The 18,354-nt window shown below is 40.0% G+C and overlaps 1 protein-coding gene across 1 annotated transcript in view; it reads right to left on the bottom strand.

Moving 5' to 3' along the window:
- The window catches only part of GALNT5 (polypeptide N-acetylgalactosaminyltransferase 5), a 37,467-nt gene that overhangs the window by 10,951 nt on the left and 8,162 nt on the right, over positions 1–18,354 (bottom strand). Inside the window, exons 2-7 of the mRNA XM_007103994.2 lie at positions 12,221–12,387; positions 10,521–10,640; positions 5,215–5,350; positions 4,479–4,598; positions 2,073–2,190; positions 745–1,068 (exon numbers count right to left, since the gene is read on the bottom strand). Coding sequence (XP_007104056.1) covers positions 745–1,068; positions 2,073–2,190; positions 4,479–4,598; positions 5,215–5,350; positions 10,521–10,640; positions 12,221–12,387 — 985 coding nt within the window. The remainder of the gene's footprint in view (positions 1–744; positions 1,069–2,072; positions 2,191–4,478; positions 4,599–5,214; positions 5,351–10,520; positions 10,641–12,220; positions 12,388–18,354) is intronic.

Raw genomic sequence — 18,354 nt, 5'->3', positions numbered from 1 at the left:
GTCATCCCATTGCTTAACCCTACTCAGCAACATCCAATTACATTCTGAAGAAAGAAAGAGAGAGAGAGAGAGAGAAAATCCTTACTCTGCCCGCAAGGACCTGTGTGATGCATCTCCCTCCTCTTTCTTCACCTTCATCTGGTGCCATCCTTCCCTCCTTCACACCCTGATAACAACATCCATCTTCTTTCCAGTTCTTGAAATCCTCAAACTTTCACCCGTCTTAGAGTTTTTGCACAAAGGGCATCCTCTGCCCATGGCTCTCTTCTTTACAGCTTGGCCAGCACTTGGTCTTTCAGGCCTGGCCTTCAATGTCTCCACAGAGTTGACTACTCTAAGAATAATTCATGACTTGTGGCCAGTTCCCTAAATAAAAGCTATTATATTTTTTATTTACAGTTTACTTGCTTATTTGTTTATTATCCTTCTATCCTACCCAACTTTAAGCTCCACAGAGAAGGGATCAAGTTTACTTCATTCATCACCCTACAATCCAGTTCTGAAATACTGCCTGGTTTTTGACACTCGGTACGTGTTCGCTGAATTCATCAATGAACATGGCCGCCTGGAAGCCTTCCTCAAGTTTACCCAATGTATGTAGTCCTCAACCACGCTTGGTCTCCTCTGCACTCATATTTGCTGTTTATTTATAATGTAATAATTCATTCTTCCCCATGCATTTTCAAAAGGGTTTTTGCATTGTCTTTTTACGAAGTCAGATTTTAAATTGCTGCTTGAACTTACCACACCACTTGCCCTCAGTATGGGAGCCTTCAAGTCTGGAAAAACATTCTCCAAGTACCACTTGAAGCTTTTGCATTTTAGTTTCTTTCGAAGTTCCCGTTGTTGGGTGAGGTTTCCGACGTCCAAGCCTTGGTCTATGAGGTGATCCCCGTGGCCGTAGAAGAGCTCCTTGTACTCATCGAGCCAGACCTCAGCCACCCTCACCAAGTTCCGCTCCACTGTCTTCATCCGGTCTTTGGGGAAGGAATATGGATTGTCATTTCGGAATATGTGGCCCACTCGGGAACAGGGAATGATCTCAATCTCGCCACCACACATCCACACCTGGAACAATTTGATGACATGCACCAATTATCCAGTGATTGTCCACAAATCATGGGCAATGAATGACAAGAAGCCACCTGGCAACTTTTTCCCCCTGTTGAAGTACTACTCTTCACTTCTGAAATCCTTTTCAACAGAAAATTAAACTCAACAGGTTTATTTAGTTTTGTATATTGCTGTGGACCATTTTAGGATTATTAAAATATATATTTTCTCTTTTCCTATCCTGTGTAAAATCTTGTTTGTTTTCTAAAAAAAATCCTAATAGAATCCCAATGTAGGAAATATGTAACATGAGTTCCTGCTTTAGTCAGATCAAGGAAAGGAATACATATTTCCATTTTTTCCAATGTCCCCTTCTCACATCTTGGAATGATCTGTATGACTTGTGGACACAACAGAAGACAATTCTTCCTGATCAAGAGCTCAAAGTAATACCCCTGTTGCTATATACACCTCACTCCATGGGAAAGCAGGTGCTTTGGATGCTCTCCACTATGGCTGCTCCCACCGCTTTCTCAGACATGAACCAATGGTTATATAAATATCCAGAGTTATCTGAGACGTCCTAAGATGCTGTACTATAGCCTGTTGGTGGCCTTCCCTAGTGGCTCTTTTTATTCTTCTGTCACTTGTGTTCTCCAAGACGGCCCGTTACTAAATAATTTCATTATTTCTAATATATTAGAAAAACCTATGAGAGTAATTTTGTGTCAAGTATGCATCCCACAGCATTTACACTGAATGGCAGACAGTTATTTCCCCCACATTCAGATGCAGAAACCATGTTGTGAAATATGAAGGAACTCCAATAAATTTCATGAGAGTTATTGATTCTTCCAAATTCAATCAGGAATATGAAGATGTTAATCCAGAGGCCCTAATATTTTTGTGAAATTTCCTCCCAGAGATAGTAACATATCTGATTGTATTAGTAAAATGAAACTGTTTAAAAATGATAAACTCTTAATTGTAAAGAGAATTTGAGAAACACTTGGTGATACCTTGAAAGAGAGCTCCATATTTTCTCCACCCCAAACATCGAGCCCAGGATCGTATGTTCCAAGTTCAAAAAAGTAATTTTTATCAATAGAAAATAATCCACCTGCCATGACGGGGCATCTACAAAAAGAAAAGTTGTTTTTTTAATCTTGCATGTCATGGGAGCTCAACTTTTAGAGTGGGTTCCCTACTAGGAGGCATTTTAGAATATTTACCAAGTATGGGGCGGTCTCGAAAGAAGTCACACATAGCATCTAAGTGACAAATTCCCTGGTTTATGTGGCAGAACTTGATTAGGGTCAGCAAAGATGGGGCCTGGAACTAGGATTCTTACTTGTCCTTTATGCCCTGAAACAAATTCTCCAGAGATGTTATTTTTAATAACAGTTATTTAGTGCTGTTTAGGGAAGACCCGGCAGGCACTGTTGTAAGTGTTATATATGTATTAACTCAGGCCTCACAAAAATCCTGTATGTAACACTAAGAAACTACAACCAGAAAAGGTAACAAAGTTTCCTAAGGTCACAGACTGGTAGGCTGTATCTGGGGTTCAAATTTGGGTGGTCTGGCTTGACTCTATGACTTCTCCCCCGCTATACTGCCTCAACTGTACACAAACTTTACTGACAGCTTGTTATGTGGCAAACACTTTTTTTTTTTTTTTTGTGGTATGCGGGCCTCCCTCTGCTGTGGCCTCTCCCGTTGCGGAGCACAGGCTCCGGACGCGCAGGCTCAGCGGCCATGGCTCACGGCCCCAGCCGCTCCGCGGCATGTGGGATCCTCCCGGACCGGGGCGCGAACCCGGTTCCCTTGCATCGGCAGGCGGACGCGCAACCACTGCGCCACCAGGGAAGCCCCTGGCAAACACTTTTTAAAGCACTTTATATATAGTATTATCTGATTTAATTCTCGAAACAATCCAAGAGGTAGCTACTTCTGTTAGTCTTAAAGTAAAAATGAGGAAACAGAGACTCAAAGAGGTTAAGAAACTTTTTAAAAGTCACCACTAGTACCTAGTAGAGTTCAGATTTAAACCCAAAGGGTCTGACTCCAGAGCCTTCACTGCTGTTATTGGTCATGGAGAACAGAAACTACATTTGAGTCAGCAGTTTGACAAGGCAGTCATCACTTCCCACGGTGGTCACCACGGAGCCAGCTGAAAGCGGTTTGTGTGGAGAGCCTGCCTTGCTTTTAGGCTGTGCAGCAATCTCAAGGGTAAAGTAATTCCTCCTGCACACTTACCTCCCTTCCCCCATGATTTAAGTGCATATTCTATCTGTATCCCAAATGTCCTTTCCAGACTATCCAGAATGTATTCCCTTTCTAACATTATGTTGAATATAATCTGAACTCAATCACTACATTGACCCTCAAAATGGGAGTCTGAAAAAGGCAAAGAGGTTCTTTAGGTGTAAGATCAGAGCAAGATTATTAAATCCAGGAAGATCTATGTTTGAATCCCAGTTTCTTCTTTTACAAGCTGTACATCCCCAGGAAAATTACTTAACTCTCTTAAGTCTCAATTTCCTTATCTCTAATGGGAAAACCACAACCTCTTTCCTAGGGTTATAGAGAGGTTGCACAGTGCTTAATAAATGGTCATACTCTTACTTTGCTTGCTAGGAGTATCAATTGTGAAAAGCATCACATCTGGCAGGACATGAAGCGTGTTTTTCTGAGGGGGTAAGTTCAGGAAAAGGATGCTGCAATGCACAGGCTGGGTTTGGGCTTTCTTTTGGGACTTGCTGGCTTATGTCTGCTCAAGTTCTCTCTCCAACAGGGAAAGCTTCAGGGCTCCTCCTGCTCTGCCTGAGGCTGGCTAAGTGCTCGTCCTGCAGGTCTAGACTTTGGGGAAGTGTTAGGAAGCTCCCACCACTTTGGCTTCAGGTCTAAGCTGTGTTCTTCAATCCAGTTTCTCCAGCAATAAAGCCCCAATTATAATTCGCATCCAGCTTCTGTGTCTATTTCTCAATTTATTCACAGAATTTGGCACCCCTCCCATAGAAAGTACAGGATTAGACTCAAAAAGAATTAGAATCATATCTCTATTACTATTATTTACTCTTAATTTTTACTCATGTTGACTTTAATATTATTAGCATTTATGCAGCACATTTAAGTGGCTTATATTTCTTAGTTTGCAAATCCCAGAGAACAGGAGTAGCGTTTGTGAATTTCTCTGGTTCAGGGCTGGATAGGGTGCAATTGCCCCCTGAAAAGGTGAGTTTTGGTTGTGGGAAACTAACTTCTCGGGTAAACTTTTTTTGCTTTTGGTCATTTATCGGCTAGAACTGTAATTCTTGGTGTTCTATAGACTGACAGCATATACTTGTTTTGTGAAATTGCTTCCTATGCCTTTATAAAAAAGATACATGACTCCTTCCTAATCTTAAGTTTCACACACTTACCTTATTATATCAGTTTCTTTAATTTTGTTTTTTGCAACAACGTCTGGAGGAATTGTTCTCCAACCAAAGTTCATTGGCCACACAAAGATGCCTCTTTGAAAGTTGTCCACTGTCATGTAACTAGTCCAGGAAAAAAAACCAAAGTGCTATCTGAGATCATACACATACACTTAATCAACCCGACATCATGTCTTGTGCAAGTGAATGAAACAAGCGCTTACAAAGATGATTTTAGATCATCACAAACTTTTTAACAACGTTTCAGTAAAATGTATGAGTATAATTTGCATCAGGGACTAACTGGCTGGATTGCTTACTTTTAACTTACACTTCTCTTTTTATAATGTTCTGGCCATTTTTGAGGAAAAAAACCCCACTTAGGAATATGTATGTGTATGTGTACATATATAATGTATACATACAGATACCACAAAAAGAAAAACTAATCTTAAGGAAAATAAATATTTTGGGGTTCAGCTGAATAGAAAGAGGAAAGACCTGGACAATGAGTAATAATATTTATCAACATTAAGGGTTAAGAATTTGTGATGATCAAATAAACAATTGGATTGATCTGCTTTCATCTCAAGATATCTATCATGTATTTCCATTTATTTAAACAGATAAATTGTGTATTACTTAGATTTGCAAAAATGTACATATTAGGAGTATGGCCAGTACTTTCTGCTGCTGGTTAAAACTCACTTAAGTATCTTATGGAATATGACAATATTACCTCATATCCTTATCATTGATGACTTCAATTACTGGACAGGCTACTTTCTTTCTACTTAAATAAACTCTTTCCAGAAGAGGTTCCAACCAACCAACGTTACATTCCACGTGAGAATCTAAGAATGTCAACACGTCACCTACAGAGCCAGAAAAAAAACAATTATTTGAAAACACAATACACTGAATGTGTGTACTTCACGTTCAAAGATCCTGGGGATAGATCCAGAAATGTGGTTGTAAAGGCAGTAGTCTTTTCTTCTCACTGAATTTCTTCCTTGTCTCTCTAATTTCATTCCATATTGAAATGAAAGAAATTTTGTTTCTAGCAGTCCCTTGGGGCAAGCATTATTTATGTTTGGAAAAAATTGATAAGCCACTTAGAATGGGGAGCCAAGGGTCTGAAGGGAATATTTAGTATTAAAGTTAGTTGCTTTTGTCCCTTCTAAGGAGGGTGGGTCCCATTAACTCTGGGGTGGAGGACTGGGACTTTGTTTTGCAGAAGACAAGGAAGAGTTTGAGATTCCAAGTCTGGCCTTAGGAATGATGAAGAGGAAAAATCGCTCCACATTATAGGAGTGAAAAGGAATTAAAGTGGGGGAACTAGTAAGACTAGGAGGTAGTTTTAAAAGGGTTACAGAGGGGGGAATGGGGAGTTGTTTAATGAGTATAGAGTTTTAGTTTAGATGAAAAGAGTGCTGAAGATTAGGTGCCCAACGGTGTGAAAGTACTTCACAGTGAACTGTACATTTGAAAAATTGTCTGTCCTTGTTGAGCACAGACCCCCACGTATACTTAGGTGACCAACTTAGGATACTGCTGCTAGCACCAATTAGTGCTGGAGCATTGTACTTAGAGTTCCTTGATGAATGTGGACCTGCTGCCCATTTAATTTTACAGAATGATTTATAAGTGATGGTGAGGAAATCACGTGTCTTCCCTGCAGCAGAAACAAGTTGTAGAAATGTACAGAAAGACTGTTGCTCTTCAGAAGACCTGAGAGTTGGCCAGAAGTTAGATGTCACTTGTTGTCTGCATACTAAAAGTTAGCCAGAGAGTTATAGTTTTGCCTTATTATTTTGTAGAAGACCCTTTCAGACTCTCAGAGAGCCTGATATTACTCTGAGACCAAATGTGGCTAACTCGACTTCTGTTTCTGCATGTCCTTGGACATCTGATCTCAACCTTGCCTGTGGCTTCTCTTCCCTCCTCTCTGAATCCTAAAGGGTAAGTCTTTAGGAAGCAGTAGCTGTCAAGGCCTGTCAGATTCGATTCAGAGTCTTATCTTTGATCTCTTTGTTTGGTCAGGCATTCTAGAGAAGATTTCTACACTGGTATCTTTGCTGATCTCTGATTATAGAGACTCTTCAAATCCACCGCAGGCTGCTGCCTATGCTCTACTTGTGAGGTCAGGGGAATGAATGCCTGGGAGAGTTTGGGAGGACTCACTAGGCTGGCCAGCCCTGCTCAGTGCCATCCTTGAATGGTCCCTGAATTACATCCTTGACTAAATCTGGTACAGGACCTCCTGAGTTCCCTTAAACTCTCCACAGGTTTCAGGTGCCTTTCAGGGCAGTTGGATTTATCTTTAGATGAGGCTGTTACTAACCCCATCAAACAGACATTTCTGCTTCTTTCCAAACTCAGACATCAGCCCTCCACTAATGCTGCTCAAAGTATGGGCCATAGACACTGCCATCTATAGGGAGATAGGGACAGAAATTGAGAACAAATGTTTTGAAACTTTATAGCAGTTTGCCAGAGTAATTGGTTAATTTATTGTCTATTTCATATACATGTGTGTTATATACACACATACACTTATATATAATTATGTATATATCTATATGTGTGTATGGATGTATGTATATATAATTGTGTATATAGTTATTTTTTCCCATTTCTTTTTAGGTAATTCATTTTTATTATCATTTATAAAGGTGTCCACAAAAAATGGAAATGAAAAGAAGTCCTTCTGTGATAGTTTGGGAAGTCACTCTCTGCTGCATAGTGGCAAGCAATTAAGATGCACCTCGCTGAAGTTTTTCAGAGTTGTGCCCCCTTAGTGAGTCATTAAAACAATTTATTGGGATTGGCCAGAATCTAAAAAAAATAAATAAAACAGAAAAGAAGATATTAGAATCTGTCATGCATTTCTTAACATGGGTCACGGTCAAAAGAGTTTGAAAGTTACTAAACTAAGGCTGAGCTAATGTGTTCAAGGGTGTTAATGAATGACTGAGAAACAAATTTACACTTTTACATTTGGATTTACTAAATTCAAAGAAATCATTTTATGGTGTAACTATAAGTTATTGAGAAGGCCAATGGCAATAACTTTGATCAAGTTCATCGCACCCCTTCTGAAGGTGGTCTCTCATACTGTCTAACAATTTGGGCTGTTCTGGAGATCATTACCAGCAGGTCTTGTGCTCCAGGCAGGCAGAGAGACAGTTTTTATAAGCAGCACAGTTTTGGTCCTGTATTCATCAGCTTTCTCTATATGGATGTCTAATTTTCATCTCAAACTGAGATGGACAAAATCAGAGCTCAGTTGCAATCCCAAACCTGTTCCTCTGGTCATAGCCCCACCATCCACCAACTTGTTCAGATTCCAATCCTAGGGTTTTTTTTGACTCCTCATATTAACACTCTCTTCACATTTTACCTGATGGCAAGTCCTGTAGGCTCTGTGTCCACAGTAATTCTAAATCTGACCACTTCCTCTATCTGCCCTGGTACATTTCTGGTACCTGGACAACTACAGTAGCCTCCTAACTGGTCTCCCTACGTCCTCTCTGGCTTCCCTAATGTCTATTCTCTACAAAATGGCCAGAATGAGCTTTTAAAATGTAAGTCATACAATTTTATTCTCCTTTTTAATGTCCTTCATTGGCTTCTCATTATACCAAGAATATCGCCTGCATTTCTTAAGTGACTCAGAAAACTTTACAGAAGACTGCCTTTGCCTTTCTCCCCAAATGCATCTCTTACCTCTCCCTCCATGGTCAGCACCCATCAGCCATAATAAACTTCTTTCTTTAATTTGAATATACAGAGCTTGTTTCTGCATTGAGACATTTGCATTTCTTGTTCCTATTGCCTGGGAATGTTCATCACACAGCTCAAAAGTTATCCACTTGGACTATTTCTTGACTATTTTATTTTTGTATCATTTGTGGATAATGACTTTCCAAAGGAAATCAAATGGAGAATTTCATTAAATTTTTCCACATGCAGTCCATAATTAAGAATCTTAGCTGTCACCACAATGCCCGTTTGGGTGTGATGTGCTTCTTGTCAATTTAAAACTTCCATTACAGAGAGAAGAAATTTGTTAGCAAACCAATGGGATAAGAAAATTTCCAAATCTGGGGTCTAGTTGCAAGGCAGTGAAACTCAGGTGAGCAGATAATTCAGCATCAGACAATGCTTGAATCCAAGCTGGTGGAGGTCTGCAATGCTATGGCTTATAGGGGCAGAGTGGTGGCTAAATGTCTAGAAGCAACAAAATGTAGTAGAAACGAGTGTAGGTTCTAAAGCCAAGGTTTCTGGGTTCTAATCCTGGCTCTGCCGCTTACTAGCTGGGAGAACCTGTCGTAACTTCAATGTGCCTCCTTATTCTCATCTATAAAGTGAGGGAAATGATTGTACCTACTTCACAGAGTTATTGTAAGGATTAAATCAATTAGTATAGAAAGTGTTTAGAATGGTACCTAGTACATAAGGTCAACTATTATTATGGGGTACAAGTGCATCCAGAGAGGATATGAAAATGAACCAAAATGTTTGATGCTATTTTTAGAATACTTATGGAGAGAAAAGATATACCTTCTCCCCCATTCACCCACTAATACCCACACACTAAAAAGAAGTGAGGAAAAGAAGGCCTGTTGCTCTTTGGGAAGAGAGGGCAATTGGAAGAGCAGACAAAAGTCAGGGGAGAGATAATTAATTCTGAAGTTCTCAAAACCGATGGGGTCAGGTCAAAAAGTCACAGGCTTGAAGAGGCGCCTAGTGGTCAAATTTGGGATGATTTGAGCACACACACAAAAATATGAATACTGATAATAATACTAATGCTGATAATATACACATTGACCTCTTTAAGGCCTAAATATATAGTGATGGGGGCATAACAGGGGGTTAGAAAGGAGGAAGAGAAAGAGGAAGAGAGGGGAGAGAGAGGCAAAGAGAAAAAGAAAAAGAGAGATGTTTTCTTTACAAGTTGAATACCAGCTATAAAAGAAGAAGGAATGAGAGATTTAGAAAAACAGTTTTGCAGTCCTCAGTGTAATAACTGATTCAAGCAATGATCATCAATGGCTGCTAGATTATTGGATAAAATGTTGGGAGGGCAGACTTAGAGAATGAATTTATGGTTACCAGAGGGGGAAGGGTAGGGGGGGAGGGATAGACTGGGAGTTTGGGATTGCCATGTACACATTGTTAAACTTAAAATAAAATGCCTTTCCATAAGAAATTTTAAAATATAAGAAAGAATGTTAGCAGTGGAAAAAAAATGTTGTGAGGAAACAGAATACTCACATGGATCAAAGTATCACCCACAAATTACTTCCTACTCTGAGGAAAACTCTAGCTGTCAACATCTTAACCAAGTGCTTAAAATTAGTATCACCAACACTGGGACAACCTGACATCATGTGTCTCTTGATTTGAAGCGATAAGAAGTTCACAATTCCCATCACCTATGTAATAGAATTCTATATGGTATTCATGAAAAACATCCTGTGAGAAAACAGTGAGAACATTTCCGAACATGGTCAATTGCATGAAGTAAATGGCCTGTACTCTTAAAAAAAAAATAACTCAAGGGTAAGTAAGCAATGTATGTGGACTTGTCTATCTTAGACTGAGAGACTAGGAAGACCAAGCAACCAAATGCAGTGCATGACACTGAATTAGATTTCTAATTTCAAAAGTGACAAACAGTTATTAAAAAATGGGGGAGCAGGGAGGAAATTTGAAAAGATCATTTATTAGATGATATTTAGATGATGAAAGTTGTGCTAATGTAAGAGAATGTCTCTATTCTTCAGGAGATGTCTACTGAGGTACTTAGAGATATGGTGCCATTATGTCTGTAAATTCCTTTTCAAAAGTTCAGAAAAAGAGTGTATGTATGTATGTATGTGTCTGTGTATGTGTGTGATGAAGCACGTAAAACTTTGTGGCATGAAATGATGGATATATCTGTGTTCACTGTATTGTTATTTCAAATTTTCTGTACATTTGGGAAACAAACTAAAATGAAAATGTGACCAAAACAAAAAATTAGCAGCTTCCTACCTGTTGCGTTCTGTGCCCCTGCCAGCCTGGCTCTTACTAAGCCATGTCTCTCTTTGAGGTGAAGAATCCGAACTTTTGGAAACTGAGCCATGTATTTATCCAAGTTATCTTTCAGGTAGTCTATATCAGGGAAAGGATAGACAAGGAAACACTTTAATTAATGAGATCTGGACAATACCAGAAGTTCCTCTTCAATATTAAATTCCCAAAACTATGACATTTACTATAGTCACTAAACTTTATTCTTTGAGCCATGACGTCATTTTCTTGGATGGATTTTTCTCTGGGTTCAATACTCTAAGCTCTCCATTTTCCCAAAACCCGAATCTGTCTTTTCAGTGTAGCCAAGTTACCGAGAGGAGGGCTCGCCTTTTCTGAGGATTTGGACAGGTACAAATTTACCTTGAAATAAATAAAGCTCAGGTTTCTGCACAACCTTTTCCCCTTGCTAAGGCCCCTTCTAAGACCTAGGGGAGAGTCTAAGCATTGTATGCAAACTGAAAAACTTGCAAAAGAAATATATTGTAACTGCAATTGGCTAAGACCACTGTCACTTCCTACTATGACACCCTCTCTATCACACCTCTGCTCTCTTGCTCTTTTTGGGGTTTTGTGGGGTATATTTATGTAGCTTGCAGTTACTTCTATGTGCAATTAAGTTATTGACATATCCCAGGTAGGAATGGCTTCTAGGAATACTTCAACTGGTCACTTTTCTACTAATTGTGAATTCTTTTTCTTAAAGAGGACCCCATAGAAGCTTTGGGTCCCACAAAATCCGAATAGGCCATTCCTAAAGGGATTATTATCTGTTTGGTAACTAGATGCTATTTCTGTTTATGCTATCGAGGCCACTTCTTAAAATTTTTAACCAGTTTTCTTTAGGTATCTCCCTGCTCCTGGAACTCAGTGTGACCCTGGTAGGTACTCTGAGGCAGAGGGAAATGGCTTATGTCCTTGGGGTCATGGCCAGGGCTAAGCTGCTCTATTAAGATTGTTGTCTCTTTGCTGTTTTCTAAAATTTTCTGAAGTGGGTTGCATTTTAGGAATTTGTAATGTGGTCTAGGACCTCTGGCAGTCATGGGACCATTTACATACACATTTTTTTGACAGTCCAAAGAGAGAGATTCTTCACTGTAATAAACACAAAAGTAAAGACAGTGGTGGATTCTGCCTTTGAAGTCTGTTGGAACCTCATTTTTCTTGTCCCTTTGGCAATTTTTCTTCTCAACACTTAGCTGAACATATAATAGGCTTTGCTCTTGAAGAAGAGGACATAGGCCTTCCATTTCATTGTTTACTATAACTCTAGCTATTATCAGTAGGAAAGGCATCCCGTCAATTATGGAGTCTTTGCTTGTTAGATTCCATAAAAAGTTATTTATGCAATTGTAGAGAACATCTTATGGTCTCTGGAACTTCAAAGAGCTGTAGTTAGAAAATCACTCCTACATGGCAGAGAAGTCATAGCTAAAGGGAGGTATGCGGTGGCTAGTTGAACAAGGCCCTGGATAGTTGAGCTGAATTTCTGTAACCCATAGACGTTTGGACTTAGGTCTCTAAGGCACAACATGAAAAAATGATTTGGCATTTGTAAAATGTTTATGCTTTATCAAATTATCCTGTAATTTTTGTAATTTCCATCCAAACTGCTATTGCCTCATATCAAAGTTTGATTTTCCAGGGGGTAGTTTTCTTACCTTTGGTGCTGAAGTCATCCACCAGTAGAATCTCCTTGATGAGGTGCGGAGGAGAGCGGTTGAGGACACTATGAACAGACCTCAGGAGAGTGGACCACACCTCATCCACAAAGCACATGATGACACTGGTGGTTGGGAGGTTATTGTGTACAAGCTGCTCTGCACACCTGGGCCATAACACAAGCAGAGCACAAAAGATGTGCCGACAAGATCCACAAGGTGGTTTTAAAAGTCACAGAGTGCAATTGTGTGTAAATACACATACACTCACACTATCTATCCATCTATCTATCCATCCATCCATCCATCATCTATTTATATCTTTATCTTTATCTCTATCTATCCATAAGATGATTTTCTCATGTGCTTTTTTTGGGGAGAGTTATAAACAAAATAAAAAAGCAGAGGAAGGATACCAAATGACAATTGTTGCTATAAGAGGCCTAGACATGCAAGACATGAGAATGGCCTGTGGAGGCATCACCCTGTAGTGGAAAGGACATAGGCTTTGCAGTTAGTTAAGACACTACTTTGAAGCCCACTGTCAATATTTCTCAGATATTTGTCTATTGATACTTTATTTAATCTCTCTGTGCCTCAGTTTCCTCATCTGTAAAGTGAGGTAATGGTTCTTATTGAACAGAGGTTTACAGCTTAGTGAGAATGCACATAAAACGTCTAGCACAGTTTCTGGGCACAGGAATTCACCAAATGGTAGCTCTTGCTATCCTAATTAGGTTATATACCACAAGAGAACATGTCTATTCTCTTATTTAATGTTACTTAATTAACATTAATTCAGCTAATGCTACCAAGTAGCTTATGATTGCCTTCCCAATTGGCCTTCAGCCAAATGCCAAAGAAAATATTCTTTCTCTCTGCATGTGAATGTATTTATGGATATAGATGGTATGTATTCTATACTAATTAAACTCTTAAATAGCTAGCTTCTCTATCTATTTAAGGGGTCTTTGCTGAGACCCTCTGTGCTACAGGGTAGCCACAGTTGAAATAATTTTGCTGGCATGGAAGTGAGACAATGGCTACAGTGGGAGTTGGTATTCAGGTGTGTTGTAATTGGTCTTGGGATTTCTCCATGCCCTGAAGTGCATCGTGCCTCTCTGCTGGCATTCTTCCATCTCCCACCTGAGTAACTCTTCACAGGATGGAACCCAGTGGAACCTCACAAAGAGTATTTGCCATATTTCTAACGCAGCTACTCTTAGTAATGTGATAATTAAATTACAATGATCATAAATAAATATTATCAGCCTTCTGCATTATTTCATTTTAAACCTCAGACTAACAGCATCTCTTCCCCTTTTTATAGAAGAATATAATTGAAACTATGGGGAGTCTAGTTCATGATTATACTGTTAGTAAATGGCAAAGTTGGGACTCCAGCTCTGGTCCAGTTTGGCTCCAGAAATAACTATTCAGGAAATATTAAGTCCACAAGAATAAAAGCAGCTGGCTGTAGATGTGGCATTTTGTGGGAGCAGGTACTTCTGCCAGACAACATAACTACGCTGTGCTTAGTCTGAAAATAAGAAATAGATAAGAGTAAAAGCCATAGAAAAAAACACATTAGAATGGCACTTTGCAGTTGATAGAATACTATTATGTACATAGTTAAATTCAATCTTTATAACAACTGCTTGAAATATATACTATTATACTCTTCTTCAAATAGAGCAAACTGAAGCTTAAGAAGTTAAATGAACTACCAAATGTAACATCCTTCACTGGAAAGAATGTATATGAGAATGTGAATAAATAGTTTAATCCAGATCTAGGTCATCAGAGAAAATGAGGTAAAAAGGAAAGCGGTAGAGGATTTTGAAGGTACTGGGGATGTATGGTTAAATATTCCATCTTGGGCTCTAAGTTGGGAAAGAGGAAGTAAAGCTAAGAGGAGTTTATTGGCCTGAGTGAAAGGAAGAGTATAGAAAACATCAGTGACCTCCTGTGACTCTCTCATCTCTAATTTTATAGTGTAAATGAATGGGAAATGCACATTTCACACATAAATATTCTTTACAACATTTGGTCCTGAAAAAAATAAATCAATTCTAAAAAGGAAGGGTAGTATATATAAGTCCATGCCACTCTCTCTACTAAATGTAAAATAGCTAGCTAGTGGGAAGCAGCCGCATAGCACAGGGAGATCAGCTCTGTGTTCTGTGACCACCTAGAGGGCTGGGATAGGGAGGGTGGGAGGGAGACGCAAGAGGGAGGAGATATGGGGATATATGTATATGTACAGCTGATTCACTTTGTTATAAAGCAGAAACTAACACACCATTGTAAAGCAATTATACTCCAATAAAGATGCTAAAAAAATAAAATAAAAAGGAAGGGTCAGCTGCACAAATTCTGCCTGAGCCATCTGAATCAACAGGCCTTAGCTGTGAAGTCCTAGAGCTGCTTTATTTTTAAAATTTGGTCAACTTTAGAAACATCTAGTTACAAATGAAAATACATTGGGGAGAGTTAACCAAGCAGGCTAACTCATGTTATGTAACCAGGAAGATGAATCTTTTCATTTTATAAAACAGTCGATTTTGGGGGCCTCTTTTAGAAGAAAGTTCTAAGTGGTAATGTGAGCCAGTCTGAAGTTGGAGGTTGAAAGAATGCTCAGGGATTTGAAAGGTTTGGGAAAGGCACCTCCCTTCACCAAATACCTGCTCCTCCTTTCCTCCTTTCCTCTCCATTATCTGTTGTGATGCCTTAATTTCCCCATCAGGAGTCTATATAAGTAGATCATGAAGGATTCCACTAGATCCAATGTGGTTTTCTATCCCAGGAAATAGTACCTCTGCCAGTTATGGACAAATATATATTTTAGATGCATTTGAGGAATCACATTGAAGATGACCCTGTGGAAGACTATGCTATACAGATCATATTGGTGCCTGGAAAAGGGGGTGGCATTAAAAGATGGGGAAGAGGGGCACAGAAGGATATGTGAGAGGTTTCAAATACAAAGTTTCGTAGTGTGTCTTGGTTTGGGTGGCTGAGATGCCAGGCTACTCTATAGGTACCTGGTTTCCTGCATTACTAAACAGGTTAAACATGTTTCCAGGTGCATAGAAAACCCAGCATGCTTGGTTTGTTCAAAGGCACAGTGGGTCAGACCGGAAAGACTTTCAGCCTTATTAACTCTTGCATCATTCTTACACACGGACTGTCATCTCCTTCCCATAGGTGGTGAAACTGTTTCAAGTTATCCTACATCGACCCAACTGAAGCAAATTTCCTTTCCTCCAGTTTGCCCATTGGAAACCTTTCTGCCATCTTGGAGGGAGGAGTTGCAGCTCAATTCTAAGTTAAATGCAAGATATTTCTGAGTTTGTAATCTTTTTTGAGGTTAAGGATTCATATTTGTATTGTATATGCCCAGTCATCACACAAGTGAGGTATTTAGAGTCTACAGGCCTTGTGCTATCCTTTAAAATTAACCCAACCTGTAACCTGTATGTTTGGCAGAAGTCTAGACTGAGATTACTGTAGTCCGTCCAGGTACTAAAAATAAAGGGGGGTTCTAACGTGGGGGGCTCCACTGTCCTGCACCACTACTGTGTGGGAGAGAAACACTCTGGACTTGAGGAAGATGACAGGGGACTAAATACTGAGACCTTTCTGATACTTATTGGCTGCACGACTATGGGCAAGTCACATAACTTTTCAGAACCTCAGTTTCCTCGCTGTTAGGATGAAGATTACAATGCCTTCATCACCGAATGTCTGTAAAGATTTGATGAGATAATGGAGATAAAAATACTTCTGTTAAGTTCCATGGTAAAAAACCCGTGCAAGGTTCTATGATTATGCCAAAGCACACGCACCCATTTGGACTGCGTGCACTGCCCTTTTCCCAGACAGTCCTTTAATCCAAATCTATCGAGGGCTCATCATTTACCAAGAGACTCAAAAAGTGATGCGTTTTGCCTTCTTGGCTTGTACGTGCTGAAGGCTCAGCCACTAACCTGATTTGTATGTAGCCTATCGAATAAAGAAGGTTTTAAATCAGAAGATTGAGGAAATGATAATATTCCCTCATGTCTATGAATTTTTCATTTTTATTCCAAAACCGTCAAAATGGACTATGTGGGTCAAGTCTCAGTGTTCACAGGTTTGAACAGAAGGTCGAGGAGAATATTTTCTCAGCTTCTATTTGCAATTCAACCACTCCTCAGTGTGAGCCTTCAGGGGCCTTCCCTCTCCAAGCTTTGGTATCTTTGGGAGGATTAGAAAGAGAATAGAGCATCTAGCTGAGGAGCTCTGTCCAGAATTATATTCTTTTCTGCAAGACCTTAGAATTATTGAAGCTTCTTTTCCTCTCACTGATAAGAGGGTATATAGTGATATAAAATTTTTACTTTTATGTTTTGTTCTTTCTAGGGTAGACTAGCCCTGACATTTAGTCAGAATTGTCTGACTACTAAGTTAGAAGTTTTCAGTCACACTCAGCACCCATACTCCAAAGGCTGAAGCTGTGTTTCCTGAGGTAACTGCCTACCCATCAGAGCTACTGGACTCAGGCTTAGAAATATAAGCCACCAGCATCAATATTCACCAGTTCAACAATAGTCTATTTTGAGCAGGCAACTGTCAGAGTGAGGTAGGGATGGGAGGGAGAAGAGCAGGAGGTGGGGGCTTCCTTGGTGGCACAGTGGTTAAGAATCCGCTGGCCGATGCAGGGGACACGGGTTCGAGCCCTGGTCCGGGAAGATCCCACAGGCCATGGAGCAGCTAAGCCCATGCGCCACAACTACTGAGCCTGCCCTCTAGATCCCGCGAGCCACAACTACTGAAGCCTGCGCGCCTAGAGCCAGTGCTCCACAACTAGAGAAGCCACAGCAATGAGAAGCCCTTGCACCGAAAAGAAGAGCAGCTCCCGCTCGCCGCAACTAGAGAAAGCCCGTGAGCAGCAATGAAGACCCAACGCAGACAAAAATAAGTAAATAAAAATAATAAATAAAATTAAAAAAAAAAAGAAAAACAGCAGGAGGTGGTGTGATGTGGCAGAGATAGTTCTGGGTGGAGGTTAGGGCACCTTTCAGGCAGTTCTGTCTCTCCTGGGGTCTGTGACCTTGGGCAAGTCACTTCCTTCCTCAGACTTCTCTGTAACGCAGGGGACAGGATTAGAGTTCTTCTGAAGCTTCATCTAGTATTAACTTTTGGTGAGGCTCTATGTAATTTTAGCCTCATAAGTGCTTCCCTCTGGGTCATGAGAGCTAGAGTAAAGGTAAATTAAAGTGTTGTTTTGGGCTTTAAATCTTTGGACATTTTCTCTCTGGTCCTTAGAAGCACCTTAACAAGGTCCTGCGTGATCTGGACTCTGCTTACTTCTATGGTCTCATTTCTACCGTCCCTGCTCTCCCCAACCCTATGTCAGATGTCCCTCAGTTTCTCAATGGATTATTCTTTGTACCCCCTTTCCCATGTCTCTAACTGCCTACCCCTTCAGGTTGCAGATGAAACACTTCTGCCCTCTCTCAGGCCAGGCTCAGCCTTTCTCTTCCTTGCCCCAGTAGTTTACTCTGCTTCCAAAGAACGTTTTGATGTGTTTGCCTTGAAGGCAGGACCCATGCTCAGATGTTAGATTGCTGAGTAGGTAGGCACTCAGAGATATTTGTCCACTGCTGAGCTGTGGTTTTTGGGCAGTTTTAAAGAGTCACCTTTGCTTAGTGCTGCATAGAAAATGATTTCCTGTAAATTTTCTCCCTGACAAGGTACCTGACGTGCAAAACTAATTCCCCTCGTATACCTCTGACCCTATCCCCCTCCCTGCAGCTACCCACCCCGAGTATAAGGAAGAGAGATGTTTTAATTTCTGCTAAAGTCATATGATTATAAGGAAACCAAAGAAAGAGGAGCTGTATCCTATGGAAAGAGCACTAGAATTAGAAGTCAGAAAATTTTCTTGCTGGGACAGCAGACCTATCAGTTAATCTTTTAGAGCCTCACTTTTCTCATCTGTAAATCATATGAGAGATAGCATGTCTTTCATAGTGTTGTTGTGAGGATTGTTTAGAATAAAAAAACTCCACACACATATAAAATCTATACACACACACACACACACACACACACACACACACACAATCACTGCCTGGAACATAAATAAG

The sequence above is a fragment of the Physeter macrocephalus genome, chromosome 2 (assembly GCF_002837175.3).
Source record: "Physeter macrocephalus isolate SW-GA chromosome 2, ASM283717v5, whole genome shotgun sequence".
NCBI classification, from domain to species: Eukaryota; Metazoa; Chordata; class Mammalia; order Artiodactyla; family Physeteridae; genus Physeter; species Physeter macrocephalus.
The sequence above is the reverse complement of the archived record's forward strand: the minus strand, read 5'-3'. Positions and strand labels throughout refer to the sequence as shown.